Genomic DNA, 18664 nt, shown 5'->3' on the forward strand with positions numbered 1-18664 from the left:
GAGTTTTGGAAACAACGAAACAAAAATGTGTTTTGGAGTGGCAAAACAGAGTTTGAGCCCAAGGCCAAAACGGGGAAATGGACTTTACACCTATCTCTAGGAATGTTTTAATATTAGACATACATAAATGGATAATACCATTTATATGTTGAACATCTACACGAAACCACTTAAACTCCTCAACAATATAGAGTATACATGTAACATTAGAAGGGATTTGACAAGTATACATGCCTCTACCAAAGATTTAAGATAGTAAGATTGTAAAACCATAATCCATGAGTTTAAAAAACTTTCAAGATTAAGATTTAGAAGTTAAAACTTAGAATCTAATATAAAAGATTGCAATATGCCATGGCTCGTGAATGATGATGACGTATGTTAAGATTTAGACTCAATAGTGAATAACCATAGACTCATGTCATGCCATATAGACTCAAAAAATAGAGTACTAGGTAAACAAACTACAATGCATGAAAAATAAATGCAACTATGATGTATCATGTATCAATGGTCACGTATCAGTGACAAGTGTCAAGACTCAAGTGACTCAATATCTCATCCAATTGCCAATGAACCATAAACATGATTAACTAACAAGTGTCAAGACTCAAGTGACTCAATATCTCATCCAATTGCCAATGAACCATAAACATGATTAACTAACAGGTGACAAGTCTACACGGTACAAGTCTATGAATCATGATCCATCATCTAATAAGTCACTTAGCATCATCCAAAGACATGTCTTCTGCCTTGTCCTCTTGAAGGCTACTAGCAAGAGCACTTGTACAATTGCTAGAGGAAAAGGAGGTATCATCATTATCATCATCGGCCATTGGAGTTGTAGAGGTAGGAGTTGCATGCCGAAGTTGAGCTCCTCTTGCTCTAGATCACGCATGGCTAGACCATTTTGGATGCGTAGGTGCAAACCTCTCCTCATTTTTTGTGTGAAACAAAGCCCACGTGCACCAATTTCTCTGAGTACGACTACTATCACAATTCTATGAGAGAATACAGATAGCCACCCTTTTCTACCAAACTCCAATAATATTAGAAATTAGAATAAGAATTTGGGATTCAAGAAGTATTAGTTAAATTCAAGCCCTAAAACAAAGAAGTAAAAGAAATTTACCATACTTATTTATGCTCATTAAATCTGTTTACTTGCCAAACTCGGAGTACAATTTCCGTATGTCTCTCACCTAGACTCAAGCTAGAGGGTTGTCTCATGTAACTCTGCAGTGGGGTGTGTAAATGAAAGAGTATGATTACGAAACTTGAGGAGATCATCCTCAAGCTGGGTAATGATGGAAACATCTCAATTAGTCCACTTATCAAAGTAGTCTTGCAACCCCTCTTTAAGCTCCTCACTTGAATATTAATCCTCGCTACACCAAAGGGGATGCAAGCAATGTGCAACATCATGGATTGGTTTGTGAAACCAATTTAATCTTCTGTTCCACATTGCACGAATGTCTTGCACCCTATTTGATTTATGAAAGTTAACCCACATATTTATAAAAATTATGAATCGAAATAAATTATAGATATGATTCGATGCACGCGGCACATGGAGTCCACATGATCTTAGAGAACTCTCTCTAACAAAGCACCCATAGCCACATAGTTACTATCATTGTCAATGATAACCTGCACTGCATTTTCTGCACCAATCTCCAAAATAGCAGCCATGATATGCTTATAGATGTAATTATTACCAGTAATCATTTTCCTTGCTGGCAATGCATCTATGGCACGTAAAAACATGGTCCCTTTGTAGGAGGACACCAACATGTTATACACATTCCTTCTCCTCACACCCATCCATCCATTGCATAAGATAGTGTAGCCATATTTTTGCCAAGTAGTCTTTAAGTGTTGCATCTCTAGCTCTACAACTTGTTTCTCTCTAACAAGCTCATGGTTGTGTACAAAGCCTCATGGGTGGGGCCCTCCCACTCACATCTAATGCGATTGATGGCCCTGATTGTCCTTTTCCACCTCTTTGTGTGTACAACATGGAAAGGGATGGTGCACTGTATAAATAATCTCGTGATCTCACGAGTAAGATTTTCCTTTGCTTGCATTTGAAGGGGTGTTGTAATTTTTGCCCTTTCCAATGATCCCCTTGTTGCCCCACTGGTACATGCACGGTGCACCTACGAATGAGCTACTACCATTGTGCACACCCCTAGGATGTGGCAAAGGGATCCATGAAGCAACTAGACCCCAATAGATGCACCTACACTTGCCTGAGTCGCCTTTGTATTTGCATCCATAGAGATGTTGGTACTAATAGAAGCACCAATATCTATGCACACTCTACCCCTCTTTGGGGTAGTATCACGTACGGTAGGTCACATGGAACCATAGGATGTGCACTTTGTCGTGGAGTATACTGTATCATCATCATTTGCCACACTGACCACAAGGTGTTGCCACCTCCAATGCTTTAAACTAGCAAACACATCATTAGGCACTTTAGGGCAATCATCAATATCCTTACCACTAGCTCCATTCCCATGCATATGACATGGCAATAGTTGCATTCCCACTGCTTCGAGCCACCACTAGCTCCATAGTTGCTGATGGTGCACGTGTGGCTCTAAAATGTATCCTTCACCATGGCTGTTCTTGCTAGAAATAGAGGAAACCAGCAACAAAGGAGAGGGGTTACTCGCTGGAAACACTAAAAAACAGCTCCAAAACTGAGGGAGAAGTGCTGCAAATAGTGTAGATAGGAAAGGAAAAGTATTGGGCAGTTGAGGGATGAGGGATGTAGGGTTTTAAGGCTGTAGACAGCAGTAGTGTGAAAAGGGGGAAGAAAACAGCAAGTAGGGACAGTGATCAGCTGAGAAAGAGGGTGGAGAGCAGATGAACGAGGCCAAAAACTGAGCGCAAAAAGGCGAAATGAGCAGCCTGCCATGAAACTGGGAGTTTTGCCTTGCCTGTCTAAAACGGATGTCTGGAAACATTTTGGGACCAAAACCTGTCCATTTTTGGCAGCCTGAAATGCCTGTTTGTGCAACTATGCTACCAATAGACTTGTAGCTGACCCATAGAATACCCATTTGATCAATAGATATATTGTACATTTCTCAAGGCAAAGATATGTATCATGGGATGATCCAAGATGGCAAGTTGGCTGAAAGGAGGTAGTATTCATCTCAGGTGGTGAGCAATCATGATTTGCATTTGTTCAAAATAAGGAGCTTAGGAAGGGCACTGTGCTCAGCAAAGTTGATTTCCTGATCTGCTGTGACCTCTCTGACTCATGGATGATGTGCCAATGTTGTTGGTGTGTCAATGCCTGGCAAGCTGACCCTCCAGCTAGCACTAAAGAAATCTGTAGGACCTCACTGGCTCACTAGCTTTTCTTCTGTGCTCTTGCTCCTCAAAAGGCTCCGTGTGTGTGTCAAGAGATATGGTAAAAACAGCCCAAGCATCTTTGATCTTGATCTTCCATCACCCTATGGAGAAGCCCAAATCCATCTTGGAAAAGCTAAGGAAATCTCCCTTCGATTTCATGATATATTGTACATCCACAAATAGAGTGCTTCTCAAACTCAACCTCCTAGTGACATAATTGGCAAATCTGCATCCTGTGATGAGTCTCAACCCTGCTATCAAGCCAACTTTGTGCATGCACGCACGTGTGTGTGTGGGCACACGTGGGTGCATGTATGTTTGCATGCTCATGTGTGTGCATGCAGAAGAGGCATGGGCATGATGTGCTTGTTCAGGCCTTTTACAAAACTGAGAAAGAATGTTGGGGAGGCATAAAGGGTGGGTTCAGCTGTTTTGAAAGCCTTATCTTGTTCTATTATTGTGCGTGCTCAAAGTCTGGCTGGTCAATAAAGACTGTTCTAAAGATTTTCTTTGATGCTAATTTACAGATGCTTACAGATGCTGGCCAGTATGCAATTCGATTTGGTGATATTGCCCCTGCTTATCACCCGAAATCTGCAGTAGATGCAATGTCTGCAGACAAATCTGTTCTGCCACAAGGAATTAATGTGAATCATGAATATGAGGCAAGTTAATTTTTGGACTTGTTTTACGGTTTTTTTTAAAAGAAAAGTAGAGAGCAAGGCAGAAACAAAGGCAACTTGGAAACATTTTGCAGGCTGAAACATTTGAAGTAGATCGCCCATTATCTCTGTCAGAAAGAGCGGTGGCACTTGCACTTGCAATCTCTCTTGATAATGACCATTTCTCAAGGCATAGTGGATGGTAAGGCAGATCTTTTCTTTCTTAATGTTAATTGTCACAATCTTTATGTGCTAATGGGGATTGAACCCACACCACTGGGGATCCTTTACCAGTCATCAGCAAGGTGTTACTCGCAATTGCTGAGAGTTGAATGCATTTGGAGGGGCTGTTCTGTAGTTGATTAAGGCCTTTGGATATAGAAATTTTCGTTGGGTGCTTTGAAGTTCAGAGGCATGTTTGTCTGAGTGCCTATTTCAGCTGTTCTAGACCCATACTCATACTCATAGTCATACAAATGCATGTGCATGTTGTTACATCAAGCTCACAAGTGCATTCTTACAGCCAAATACTATATATATATGGCAGACCCCCATTACCTGTTATTGGTAGAAGTATGCTCTAGTTTTACATGCAACAGTGGAGGAAGGCACTGCATTTTGTGGAAATTGTCACATGTACCTAAGTGAGCCCTAAAATACAGTAAATTTTTTTTTTTTGTCTAAAAGACATGAGAACTTTTGGATCTCTGTACAATGAAATATTTTTGGAGGCCATTTAACCTCTGATGACACCATGGATAACACAACACTCTTTGTTTGACTTGTGGAAACACCATACAGGTTCTTTCCCATACCATTTATAGGAGGTGAAGAGTAGATTGTTATGAAGAGAAGCTGGTATCTCTTCAAGTATCACTTCATATTCTTGTACATAATTTTGGAGGTAATGGAGGTTTTTACTTCTGGCTATTTCCTGGCAGTTTGTCAATGCTTTTACCTGTTCATTGTCCCAAGGGACATTTGCGACATTGGATTCATGTTTTGTAGGTCTATGTCTAACTCGTGAATTTCAAGTCTTGCCTTTGTCTGTGGTCTCTGTCTAGAGTCGGGGTAAGTGCAGGGTTTTCCTGCATTTCATGTTGGCTAAAGTGCTTTGCAAGGCCTGCTGGTGACCTCGGCATGCTTATTTCCATGTCGAGCAGCTCGCTTGGATCTGTACAATTGTTTTGGACGAAGTTTTAACTTGTAAATTCTATCGGAGCAAAGAACTCCTAAAGCCTGATGGGAGAAATCTTGACCTGCCAGTTGAAGCAAAAGCACTCGAAGTAATATGGTTACATACACATGGCAGTGTGGAAATCTTAAAATAATACATGGATTTGGCATAAGTTCTGCCTCCTGAATTTTATCCAATTATTTGTAGTGTCTAGGACACGGATGTACATTGAGGTGTGGTTTCCAGTCCTCAAACCTGCTAGCAGGTAGTGACATCAATGTTAGTATGGTGTTGGATGGTGGTGTTTGAAGTGTACGCGGCTCTTGTTCTTTCCAAGAAGATTGCATAACTCTGGGTTCAACGTGGGTATTGCAGAAGGATCGAGGGTGATGCTCTGAGAAATTGCAGAACTCCCAACTCTATATATTTTCTGTGAGTCTGGAGAAAGAGTGGCATTGTAAGAAATTGAGGTGCAAAACACTGATGTTTAACAGATATATGATTATGAGAGAAGAGTCAATGACACTGGGTTAGGTAAGAATCATTAAATTGGAGAGAAAATTAGTTATAATGAGTAAGGCAAGGGTTATAAAATTGGAGACAAAAGTGAAGCATAACAAGACAGGCAAGACATACATGAGGTTTGTGAAAAATGAATGCGTGTCCATCCATGGTGTATGAATGAGAGAGAGAGAGAGAGAGAGAGAGAGAGAGAGTCAAAATCATAGGACCGTAGCATAGGTATACTAATAAAGTGGCAAAGGTATCATTCGGACTTCATTATGCAAGGCTCTCATGTTGGGTCTCCTAAGGATAATTTGTAACAATCAATGTTATCCATTAATCATGTTGGGTCTCCTTTGTAACAATCAATGTTATCCATTAACAATTGAACGCTGTGTGAACTGCTTTTGGATGGATCAAGTATTGAGTGTCTTAGAACTTTGCATCCTTTCCTTTTGGTCATTTTGTATCTCTACCTTGCATTGCCTTATTATTAGTATTTTGAAAAGCCTATTATCCTCGTTATATGTGCAACTATTTTTGTGTTTTTGTCTATCCTATTTCTTGCATATCGTCTTTACTTATTTTATTAGCTATTGCATAGCGGTCGATCCATTTTTGTTGCAATGATTCATTTTTTGTTTTCATCTTCATTAAAGTAATAAATGAATCAATGCCATGTCTCCAATTTCATACTCTTTATTTATTCTATTATCGTCTTCAAGTCATTGTTATGTTCTTCGTGTGAATGTTAGGTTATTATGGATTGCTAATATTGTTAGTGGTTGTGTTTACTTTAATTCTAACTACTAATGTGTTGCATCTTTAAATTTAATTGGGTTTTCTAACAAAGGAATTTATAGAGGAAAATTTGAGTCTCTGAATGCGCTTACTTTAGTTGAACATTGGATTGAGCATCTATCGTCCTATCAATCCATTTGTTTGGGAATGCTATGATGATATGAATATTTGTTTTATTCTTAAGAATTAACAAATCATGTATTCGAATAGAAATTTTGCTATTGAGTTAGTAGAGGTATATTGAGTAATGTGTTGACTTTACACTATCAGGTTAAATATTATGTTAGTAGTACATGTTTTATTTTCCTTATTTGTTTGAGGTATAGTACTACTAGCTTGAATGGTTTTGAAACTTCTATGGTTAGGAGTAACCTTATGAGTTTTTTGAGTGGTGATTTGCATGTCTATACATTTCTTGAGATAGCTTACTATCTTGGCCTTTTTTTTTTCTTATGAATTTTGAACACTTATAAAATTCGAGATGCTTAATAAGAGCGTGATTGAAAATAATTAATGTAGTTGTACAGATTGTATGATTTTGGCTTCCTTTAAATGATCTATTTAATATAACATATTATTTTTGGACCTAATATATACTTTTTGTATTGTATGATTGTTATTTTGAGGTCTCATAAAGGATTTCTCATATTTTTGGATCTTGTTAAAGTCATGTTTTGTTTTGAATGTGCTTATTCTAAAAAGTGCATCAACAATGTTATTATCTAAACCTTTGTAACATCTAATTTCAAAATTACAGTCATTAATGGCTAAAATCCTATGGAGTCAATGGCATGGAGCTTGAGATTTGTTGATCAATGTTATTAAAGGTTGATGACATATTTGTGTAGTTAATGTTGACATGTTTGTTTTTTTCTTGTAATATCCATGTCTATCTATATAGGTGTTAGGTTGTCTTGTTATTTGTTACTTGTTTAAGAATCAATTAGATTTTCATTCAATATGTTATTTTTTATAGGTTATGTGATTTGAATCATCTCATGTAATGTTCTTTTACCTTCAGTAGACAAGATTTAAACTCACTTTTTGGCCTTACAAGAATTGTCATATCATTGTTCTATTAAGAAAAGAAGACCCATGGATAATTATATCCATTGTATATATCTCCAAACCATGTCATATAGCATATTATTGAAAAGATGTTGATAATATGATTTTGACGTATCATTCTCCAATAAAGTTAGAGTTCATGTGTTAAAGTTATGGTCTCCTGGCTAAAAAGTTACCTTAAAATTTTTGTGATGGTAGCCTCACCCTCATTTGTTCTTATGGAACATTCCCTTGAATTTCAAAGAGCTTTAAAGGCTTGAAAGTGACTCTAAATGCCCCCCCCAAATGGGACTTCAACTCAACATGCTTGGTCATGTTTTAAACAAGGCCAAGGTACAATTCAATGTAGTTTAAGTTCACCTCACCCAGAGTTTTTGTTTTTTCTTTTGCAAAAAGAGGTGTGGTTAATGATATTGTTTAAAATATTTTTATAAAGAATTATATATTCTCATTAGTTTAGTTGAAGTTGTTTAAAAATTAATAGTTTGAATTTATGTGAAAATTATCAAACAACCATTTAGACATGTCTCTCGAGATAGTCTAAGGGATGGGTGATAGAAGATATAGGGAAGGAATGTGTTGTCATATGGGATCACTTGCCTGCATCATGAAACAAAAGCCATGGATAGCCCAGGTGAATGAATTGTTATGGGAGCTTCTACAGGTGATAAGAATTGCCATGTAGAGTTGATTCCATTGGTCGTTGAGTAAGTAAATAATGGATTCCAGGAGATCTCTCAAGGTTGCATTTACCAAGAGACTCTTGCCATTGAAAATCATTTGGCAGTATGATGTCCCAAGCGTCTCATAACTAGGTGGTTGGGAAAGGCCTTTAGGATAACTATAATATAAGAGTTTTCCTTGATAATGGAGATTGTATCATGCATCTTTGTCTCATATTATAGATGGAGGCCCTTGTTTGATTGACTCCTATAATAAAAGACTGCAAGAGACATACTCTAAGCTAGACAAGATTAAACAAAAGACTCTAAGCTAATGGTTGGCACTTCTCTTCATACATGTTGGATTGTCTCCACATGATCAAATATCATGCATTGGATTCTCCAAGTGTTACTATGGGTGATACCTATAGACACAATCTTGTCATGTCTAGGCTAACTCTTGACTCCCAATCCCCCATGTGCTAGAAGTTGTATAAAGTAGAACACTTGCCTTAACCACTAGCTATCTTGCATGCATCATTGAAAGACATGGCGAAAAGAATTCATGATATGTTGTTGTGTCAAATCTGTTATGTGAGGGTGCATAATGCATATTAATATGCATTAAAACATGCTTGCTAATCCATAATGTGTTGGTGAGAACTTCTCTCTTGGATTCCACTTCAACTCATCTAGAGATTCACTTCCATATCCAAAGTTGTATGTATAGATTGAATTTCCATGACTTTCCTTGGAGGCCAGTGACATGTATTTTTCTCTTAGAGATGAAAGGGAAGGCTAGACTCTCATGCCCTTCATTAAGGGCTAATGGGCTACCCTCATATCTTCGAAAGAAGTACAAGAGGAGCCAATGTGGAGTTTGCTTGCCATTTGCAAAGGAATGTTTGTTGGCAAAAATTGTGCTATCGGCATCCCTCTTGGCTACACAAGATCTTTGTGGAGATGGATGTTTTGGGGGGGGGGGGGGGGGAGGGTGGAGGTTGAGTTAATCAAACTTAGGGGATTGTTGTATCATTCTTTGTCCTTATAATTTGTTTATGTGTGACCGATAGTCTAACTGTATGTCTAGCTATACACAGCAAGTGTGGGACATTTAATAAGTCAATGGTCTCTAACTTAACCACAGTTAGTACATTAGCTAGATGACCTAGTTGTAACTATTGTGCTCTACTAGTTACTTGAGGGAATAAAGAAAGAAATGGGATGAGTTGACTGCTCACTCTCTGTTGCTCCAAATCTACTTTGTCATTTAACATGGTATCAAAGCCATGAACCATGGAATTCCTGAGAGCTTGTAGCTTGGCATTGGCATTGTAAAAGCTGGAACATGAAGGAAAAGTTTGAAGCTGCAGGGAAAATAAGCCATAACCAACATTGGAGAAGTATACATCAGATTTGGATCTCCTACACCTATTAGAGCTTGTTGATGTACGCATGAGGGATCATTGGCAAGTGAGAGAGTCTATCATTAACTCATTTGTGGTTAGTATAAGCACCAGTATACAGACGTGATGTAGCAAATTTGCACCTGAAAAACGTGAGCAGATCTGGCCACTACTAATCATCCACTTTCTTGAGCAATCATATGGAACATTTGAGGCATACATTAGAGCCTTCATTGAAGAAGCATTAGCTTGCAAGTGACTAGCAATAGGTCAAAAAATGTGGCATGTAGAAGCTGCGTCTATTATTCATACAACTATACCTGGAAAAATTTGAAGGCATCCTTGATGTCTAATGTATATGCATCCAATGTGACATATTACTTGCTAAATGGTTGAGAATTGGCATGAGCTCATGGAGCATTATGTATGCTGTATCAAATTGATGTAAAGCAGTTTAAATGTGACCAGCAAACCTGTGTAATGCATGCTTAATACACTTGTGTATGGTAACTCATAAGCAATAGTGAAGTCTCAACAGACAATGATCATTGAAGAGCTTATACTTGGTGGATGCTTGACAAAGCATATGCATTATCTCTTATGTTTTTGATCTTGGATTGGGAGTGTCAAATGCTCAGTGTTTGAAGATAATGACATGCTGAAATATGTCCAAAAGTTTTTCAGCACTAATACAGGGCACCGTTTGATCCACCAATGCTTTGGAATGATGGATATGACTATCAAGAATGCTTGATAAATATTTGGGCAATATCCATGTACACTTGGGTATGATTAAAATGGATTAAAAATTCAGTTTTGGAATGCATTTAGAGATCCGAAAATTACAAGTTGAAATCTGTAATTTGAATGTATGACAGTTATCACTCGAAGGTTGAAACATACTGACATCCATTTGGTACTTGTAAGGCTTAAGTCATGCCATTGTAGCTGTAGGTATATTTGTGGAATATTGTGAGTATTAAATGCTCAAATTTGGACTAATTTGCTATTGATTATAGCAAGGTATGAACCATTTTTATTAGCTGGAAGAATATTTACTTCCATACATGATGTACATGCACTGCAATGTGTCCAGATAGACATGTATGGATATTTGCATATAGTGGCAATTTTTTGGGATGTTGTGGGCTATGTTGAGGCATAAATACCCTTGGTTTGGCTGAGAAAAGACTGCTAGTTGCGCACAAGTTGTTCATAGACTGCTTATTTGTTCACTGCCAGTTAGTGTGTTTAGATACAGAGCATGTAGTAAATACAATCCATACAAATAGGTTGTTATACCTAGATGTATTGCCACTCGACTTGGGATATGGTTGACATGTTTACGGACAAAAATACTCTGATTTGAACAGTGGATTGCTAGTGAAAATTGTCATTGAATTGGAAGGCTGAAATTGATCAGTTAAGAAACCTTAGTTTGCACGAAGTCAGGCAGTGTTTACAACATGGCAAATGCAGACAAAGATAACATAACCCAAATAGTGGGTGAGAAACTTGACAACAAAAACAACTATTCCATCTGGAAGTTCCGCATGAGAACTTTCTGATAGGAAAAGGATGTTGGGATTTGGTAGCAAGAGCAGAGAGGTTGAACCCAAATTGCCTACTCCCACTCCAGATTAGCTGAGAGCTCATAAATCTTGGACGGAAAGAGCACGCAGGGTTCTACATTGGCTATCATTATGTATTTTAGATCATATGTAATGTAGATTATGAACTGTAGCTCTCCAAAGGATGCATGGAATACATTGATTAGGTATTATGATGGCATTATCACAAGTGTTAGGAAGATATAGTTGAAGTAGAAATTCAATAATATGGAGAGAAATGGTAGGTCTATTCAGGACTATGTCACTGGAATCAAGACCATTGCGGACCAGTTTGCATCCATTGGCACACAGGTGGAGGATGAAGACATGGTTGCAATTGCATTAAATGGCTTGGTGCTTGAATATAAATCTTTTGATACTTACATGTCTGTGCAGGCTAAAGTGCTAGATTTTACTAAGCTTGTGGCATTGCTCATTCATGAGGAAGTCAAACTAGGATTGGCTATTGGTTCTAGTAGCTCTAAGAGCAAGGATGTTGTCTTTTGCTCGAATCAACACGATTTTACTAAGCTTCTGGCATTGCTCATTCATGAGGAAGTCAAGCTGGGATTGGCTATTGGCTCTAGCAGCTCTAAGATCAAGGATGTTGTATTTTGCTTGAATCAACGCAGTCGTGGTAGCCATGGTAGGGGATTTGCTCGTGGCAGAGGAGCACCATAGAATACATCTCATGGTAGTAATACCCAACAGGGTTCAAACACATGAGGAGGTGGCACATTTAGAACTAGGGGGAGACCTAGCCCTAGGGGTGGAGGTTCCTAGTAGCCATAACGTGTCTCTGACAATCCTAACAAGGATAAGATTTGTCATTATTGTGGCAAGTAGTACTAACACATTGCCAAGGACTGCTGGAAGAAGCAGGGCAATCAAAAGGGCAAACAACATGGACATTATGCATCATCCAACCATACAGAGGATGATTCTGCAAATCAGTTGTTTGCCATGACTTACGTACAGAATAGGGCTGCTAATAAGTCGAATGCAGATGATGTTTGGTATATTGATTCGGGAGCATTGAATCATATTGTTAACCCTCAAACAAACAAGCGAACAAGGTGAAAATTTGGAAAAATCTAAAGTAGAAAACAGAGCCAAGGCAAAAGCAAAATGGAGAACAAAGGCATGCCAAGAAAAATCAAAAAACACAAGAAGTGTAAAAAAGTCCTAAATCAAGGAGAGGTGCTCAAGAAAAAGCACAAGTCAATACTTTTTAAAAGAGCGCAAGGCGCATCGTGATTTATTTTAAAAGCGCATGTGCAAATTGTAAAGGTAGATGGGCGGTAGGAAGGAAGTTAAGAAGATAGGAGGACAATGGAAAAAAGGGCCTACGTCACAACTAGCCATGTAAACAAGGGGATAAGGGGATGACCGTCCAAAAGGGATTTAGGGCTTTGTATATAAAGTTCAAAAAGTGAATGAGAGCTCATTCTTTGGTCTGTGACAAAGTGGGCTCTTCTACTTCTCTCCTTCTCTTCTCTTGCTTACTTGTGAGTGCTTGAGGGAGGGAGTATGAGGGAGTGAGCTTGTGAGAGTGAGGGATCTTGGAGGTGAACCTCTCCACCTTCTTCTCTCTTCTTCTTCTCTTATCCTGCGTGTGGATATGGAAGGATGAAGCTTGGAGGAAGGGGCTTGAGGATGCTTGAGCTATTTAGAATAGGTTAAGGTTAGAAAATCGGTTGGAAAAGTGTAGGGTTTGTTGCTGTAAAATAGGCCAAATAGGGTATAGATTTGTGAAAAATCGGAGGAAGGAGAGCTGAAGGGGGTTGAGACCGACAAGCAAGGGGGCAGGAGTAGCAAGAACCTTGTGGAGGAGGGGTTTAATAGCCAGGAGACCAATGGGAAGCTCATTTGAATCCCTGGTTGCTTGAGAGACTGTGTGTGTGTGTGAGAGAGCTTCATTGCATGGGCTTGCCTCAATCTCATCGTCGACGAGTTCATTGGCCACTATAGGTATTCCCACACCTTCTCCTGCATGTGTAGTTAGGATCTGGAGGTGCTCAGGCAGTGGGAAGGCTTTGATCACTCGGCATGGTGAATTTAGTGTTAGCTTAGTGAAAACGCGTCGCATTCGGCCTGTTTGAGTGAAAGCGATTCTGGGTCGAGTCCTAGAATCGACCCTCGTCCCACCCTGTAATATTCAGCTACTCGGCCAAACCCATTCGGACAAACCACTCCACTTGGCCCTCGGCCATTCGGCCCATCCGAATCGACCATTCGAACCAACTTGATATTTGGCCCTCGGCCCACTTGACTCTAACGGCGACCGCTCGGCCCATTCGAGTCAACCATTCCGACCAACTAGGCATTTGACCCATCTTACTCGGACACTCAAAAATTCAGCCCTTGACCTTGCTAACTCAACCCAATCTCACTCGAACAAAGCCTGCTGCTCGAATTCACCATTCGGACCTTGGCCAACCTGACTTGGCCCTCGAACATTCAACCCTTGGACAATTGCATTTGGACTATCCGAATTTAACACTTGGACCAATTGCATTCGGCCCTCGGCCATTCGGATGGGATGAGTCAAACATTCGTCCCCTGCAATTTGGACTTGTTGGGTCGAGTCTAAATGATTAGAATCTTTTGAACATTAAACTAGACCACTTAGACATCGGTTGTCCGAACATTAGAAGACCAAACAGACGCTAGAGAAGCCCTTCTGGCACAAGGAACAAAAAGCTTCTCTAGCATCTGTGTGGTCTTCTGATGCGTCGCCTCTATGCTTGCTTCTTCCTGATGTTCCTTGTGCTAGAAGACCGCACTCTCTTTTGGCACAAGGAATAAAAGCATAGAGGTGACGCTAGTTGACCATCTAGCGATTCAGCTCAACAACATCATCAAGTGGAGTCTTAGAGCACTATGAAATCATGATAGGGCAGCGAGAGTAGCAGAGAATCCTACAAATTAGTAGGGATAGCAAAAAATCGGGCATACGAGCCTATTAGGCTAGACCCATGGCAAGAGTGATAGAGTCGTTTAGGCACTTGTCTTCTCACTCACTATGAATTCCAGCCCTCAAAGCATGATGGAGAAAAGCTAAAAGCTTGATTTCACATAGTGCACAGGAAAGAGCATACATGCACACACTCACAGAGTGAGGGTAAGTTGAGGACTGGTTGTAATTAATAAGGAACTCACCCAGACGCAAGAACTTGAAGGAACCCACTAGTAGGAGAAGACCCAAATACATAGGCGGGTGATTGAGTTCCCGAAGGGAGGACCAAGCGAGGAATACAGCTGAAAACCAGACACATACTATTGTGGAGGCGGATTTACTCGGCCTTATCGACATGATCAACTACTTGGTAGTACAGGAAGTCCTAGACATGGAAGAGGGCAGCTCAGGTTGTAGAAGTGATTAGGAGCTTAACTTAGGAGACTTTCCTGAGGTTGTTCAACAGTTAGTGTACAAATACGACGCTCAAACCTGGCTAGAACACCCCGACAGACCAGTCGAGGACATCTTAGCAGACTTGGAGGAGGAAAGAAGACTGGCCCGCAGAGCTCTATAAGGCCTAGTTGCATGCAACCAGGATCAGCAAACTAGGAACTTATGCCAGAGTTTAGAAATGTGAGAGATCCATAGGGTGTTAGCCCTAGCAGGTAGGAATCGGTTTAGAGAGCGAGAGAGTGCTGGAAGGAGACCTCACACTGAGCGAGCTTTTGACAAAGCGACTGCTAGATAACACGGCCACAGAACAAAGCATTGCAGCATTGGCAACATCGCTACTGATAGGGTTAGTAGTCATCCAAGGCTCTAAGAGCCAATCAATGGAAAAATACAAAGCTACAAACAACTCATATAGCTTTGTGGAGCAGTTTGAGTAGGTTTGCGAGGCCAACAGCCTCACCGATCCTACTCCGCTCCCAAGCCTTCAGACTATGCTTAGGCAAAAAGGGTGATCTAGTACACAAGTCTAGATGCTGCAGAGCGTGCCAATTTCAATGGCTTGAAAAATCTCTTTATTAAGAGATTTTTCGAACCTAGATACTCCAATAACTTGTTGGTGCAACTTTTGAACATCAAGTAGAAAGAGAGAGAGGATATTCGAGATTACGTGATCTACGTGAGGAGCCTCTTCAAGAGAATCCCTATGGGCGAGAGACCAACCAAAAGGGCGGTATCATCGGTATTCGTCAATGGAATATGAAGTGAAGAGCTCTACAAAGCCTTGGCTAGCAACTCAAGTTTGCAGTGAGACGCACTGGTAAGGGTCTTTGAAGAAGCTATTAGAGTGGATGACTAGCTCAAGGAAAGAGGCTCTAGAGGCTCGAATCAAGAAGAGTCCAATGTTAGGAGATCTGAGAGAGCCTTAACACCGAGTGAGAGGGTAGACTTAAGCACTTAGGACACAAAGAGCAGGGCACTGAGTCGGGACAAGAGCTAGCTGAGATTAGAATGGACATAGCCAAACTACAGGAGATGATGAGATGACCAATGCACCCACACATCCAATGTGTGCATTGTGGCGGAAACCACTTGTCACATGAGTATCAGGATCCTAGGTCACAACCTTGTGCTAATTGTGGTAGGTTCAGCCATGACACCATGCATTGTTGATTACCTTTGGAGGCTCCCATACCCACAGCCTTACGATCAACCCCACCTTGCGAGCAGGCCACCAAACTTCCTTGGAAGGGGAACCCCATTTGCTCTTCCAGCACCAAATGACGCTAAACCGACCATCCCTAGGATGGAAATGAATCCTACAGGCATCCCTCGACCACCTAGACCCTATGTGACCCATCCATCAAGCGACACCCTAGCCCACTATGTGGATGAGCCTAGCAACAATGAGCCTTATGTAAACCTATACATGTCATACAATGAGGAAGGCAACGCTATCCTCATGGACTATCAACCAGTACCGGTGATGGCTTTGGGAAGAGGGAGAGGTAGGGGCCTAGGAGGGTAAGCCCAAGAGCCAATCATGTGCTGGACTTGCGGTCACCCAGGACATATTTCTTCACACTACCCCGAGAGGGAGCAAGAAAACATAGATAAGGCTAACCTGAGATGTGCTGAGTGTGGAATCACTCATCTCTTTGTCGACTGCCCTAGGCAGAGACCATCCTCTATTTTAGCAAACAAGCCATCGGTTTCATTGGGGTTATTTGGTGTTGAGACACTCAATGGGGAGGCCACACCTATCCTGTTGCATATCATGACCTGTGCGCAAATGAAGCAGGCTGGCATATCATTACCAAGGCCTAGCAACCTTGAAGCAACCTCAGTTGGAAAAAAGTATTGAAGACAAAGGAAGAAGAGATTGGATGCCAAGGTCACCCTCAAAACCGAAAGTGCCACAACACTACCGGTTGGAAGGAAAGTCGTTGAGACAAAGGAAGAAATGTCGGCTCCATGGACAATGGAGAAGGGAAGTGCTAAGATCGGGGAGTACCCCAATCTAAAGTGCCAACTCGAAGCCATCAAGAAGGTGAAGGAGTGGATGAAGGAGGCCCAGGAACACCTAAAGGACGTTGAATCTATATAGAGAATAAGATCGATGATCTCAAGCATAAGCATGCCAATCTCTCCTCCACGATGAAGATGAAGGGAGGCAATGGCACCACAAGTTGGGACACCCAAACAAAGTCTAAATACTTTGGGCCACCAAGCCAGTCAAGGCCATTGGCTAAGAACCACGGAGTTAGAAGAGAGACAAGCGGCTAGCAACCTCCTCAATACATTGGTAACCACCCCTACAACTCTAAGCTTAGGCAACTTGCTTAGGCATCACTCAATGCTATGGCTGGAGCTAAAGCAGTGGGTTGAAGAACCAAATGAGCCAGTTGCCATAGATTTTCCTGAGCATGATGCAAAATCCCAAATATCGAGTCTGACGCTACACTCCATGCTCAAATCCCTACACATTAATGCCTTTTGGAAAGGCACGGAATTGCATGCAGTCCTACCTGTCTTAGCACTAGGGGATGTCACTAGAAAGGGGATCTTGGACACAGGGGCAGGAGTGAGTGTGCTAAGCCATGTGGTGCTCCAAACTTGGGGCAACCCACTGGTCGAGATTGCTAGATTTAAGGTCACATTGGCAAATAGAAGGTGAAGGTGAAGCCATTCGGAGTGCTGAAAAACTGGCTAGTAAAGATCACAGGGATCCAATTCTCAGTTGACTTCATAGTCATGAAGGGAGTGGACTACGATATCCTGCTAGGCTGGCCCTGGATGCGCAATGCGAGAGTCATAGAAGACTGGGGTAATGGTCTTATCTTCTTAGGAAATCGAACAGAAGCTATAAGAGTGGAGATGGAAACTTGGAAGACCACACCAGTTGACCTAGACACCATCTCCACCATACTGAAGGGTGATGGACATACTAGGGGATCCTATGGAGCTCTTACCAAGTATATCCCATGCCCTGAGGATGAGTGAGATTGGATGCATGTCCTTGCTACCATCGACCTACTGATCTCAGACACTGACGAGTATAAACAAGCCATCAAGGCAACTCACAAACTCAAGGACACATCTTCGGTGTTAGTCTACTTGATGATTGGAAGCCTACGTGGAAGACCCAACCCTGTTGCATCCCAAGTCCCAAACAATAGACAAGAGCTCCAGGAGATCCTAGGATACTTAACCAATAAGTTGGCTGGCAACCTAGCAACGAACCTTAAGCCACTCCAAGACCTCTTGGACAAGCCTGAATGGTGATGGTCCAAGGTACATGATTTAAACTTGAAGTAAAATTGGGCCTTAATCCTCGACCAACAAGAAAAGAATTCTCAGAAGAACCAGGAAAATGATGAGCAATCGGACAAAGACAGCTCTGATGATGAATATGACGATTGTTGTTTCTTTAGCGACGAGAGCGAAAGGAAAATTGATACCATAGAATACGACACTGGGGGATGTGTAATCGAACAAATACGAGTAGACTCCAGACCACGCAAACAGAGTGGTCTTAGAGTAGAGAAAGGAGTCAGACACAAGGACTGCGATCAAACTTGGTTGGAATACATGAGAGCAATTGACTACGAGCGGGCAGGCCTAACTCTGCCAAAGGATGCACCACTGTTGCGCACAAACTCACCTTCTAAGCTACGACCTCTAGGGGAGAGCCTCTCTTTTAGAGAAGAAGAAGAGTTTGATTCCAAATCAAAAATCAACTCAAATAGTGATCCTGAAATACCTCAACCTCCCAAGACTAGACGCGCCAAGGGGGACCTACCTGTCCACTTAAGGCGCCAATGGTTGAGGGAGGAACGACATAAGCTACCTAAAGAGACGCAAGCAGAAGAACAACAAAAACCACAAGACCTATTGAAACGATTCACAAAGTTCAAAAATGAAGATAGGGTGTTAATCTTGCCGGGAGCCAAACAATAGGGGCAGTCAAGTGAACCAATTAAGGGATCA

At 41.1% G+C, this 18664-nt stretch overlaps 1 protein-coding gene across 1 annotated transcript in view; it reads left to right on the forward strand.

The window, feature by feature from the left end:
* LOC148032501 (phospholipid scramblase family protein C343.06c-like) overlaps nucleotides 1-5546 on the forward strand; it is an 81124-nt gene extending 75578 nt beyond the window's left edge. Inside the window, exons 9-11 of the mRNA XM_087683181.1 lie at nucleotides 3900-4037; nucleotides 4130-4236; nucleotides 4836-5546. Of these exons, the coding sequence (XP_087539307.1) occupies nucleotides 3900-4037; nucleotides 4130-4236; nucleotides 4836-4872 (282 nt within the window). The 3' untranslated portion in view covers nucleotides 4873-5546. The remainder of the gene's footprint in view (nucleotides 1-3899; nucleotides 4038-4129; nucleotides 4237-4835) is intronic.
* The last annotated feature ends 13118 nt before the right edge of the window (nucleotides 5547-18664 follow it).

The sequence above is a fragment of the Lygodium microphyllum genome, chromosome 8 (assembly GCF_053477565.2).
Source record: "Lygodium microphyllum isolate KBCC chromosome 8, Lygodium_microphyllum_v1.1.10, whole genome shotgun sequence".
In the NCBI taxonomy this organism is placed as follows: Eukaryota; Viridiplantae; Streptophyta; class Polypodiopsida; order Schizaeales; family Lygodiaceae; genus Lygodium; species Lygodium microphyllum.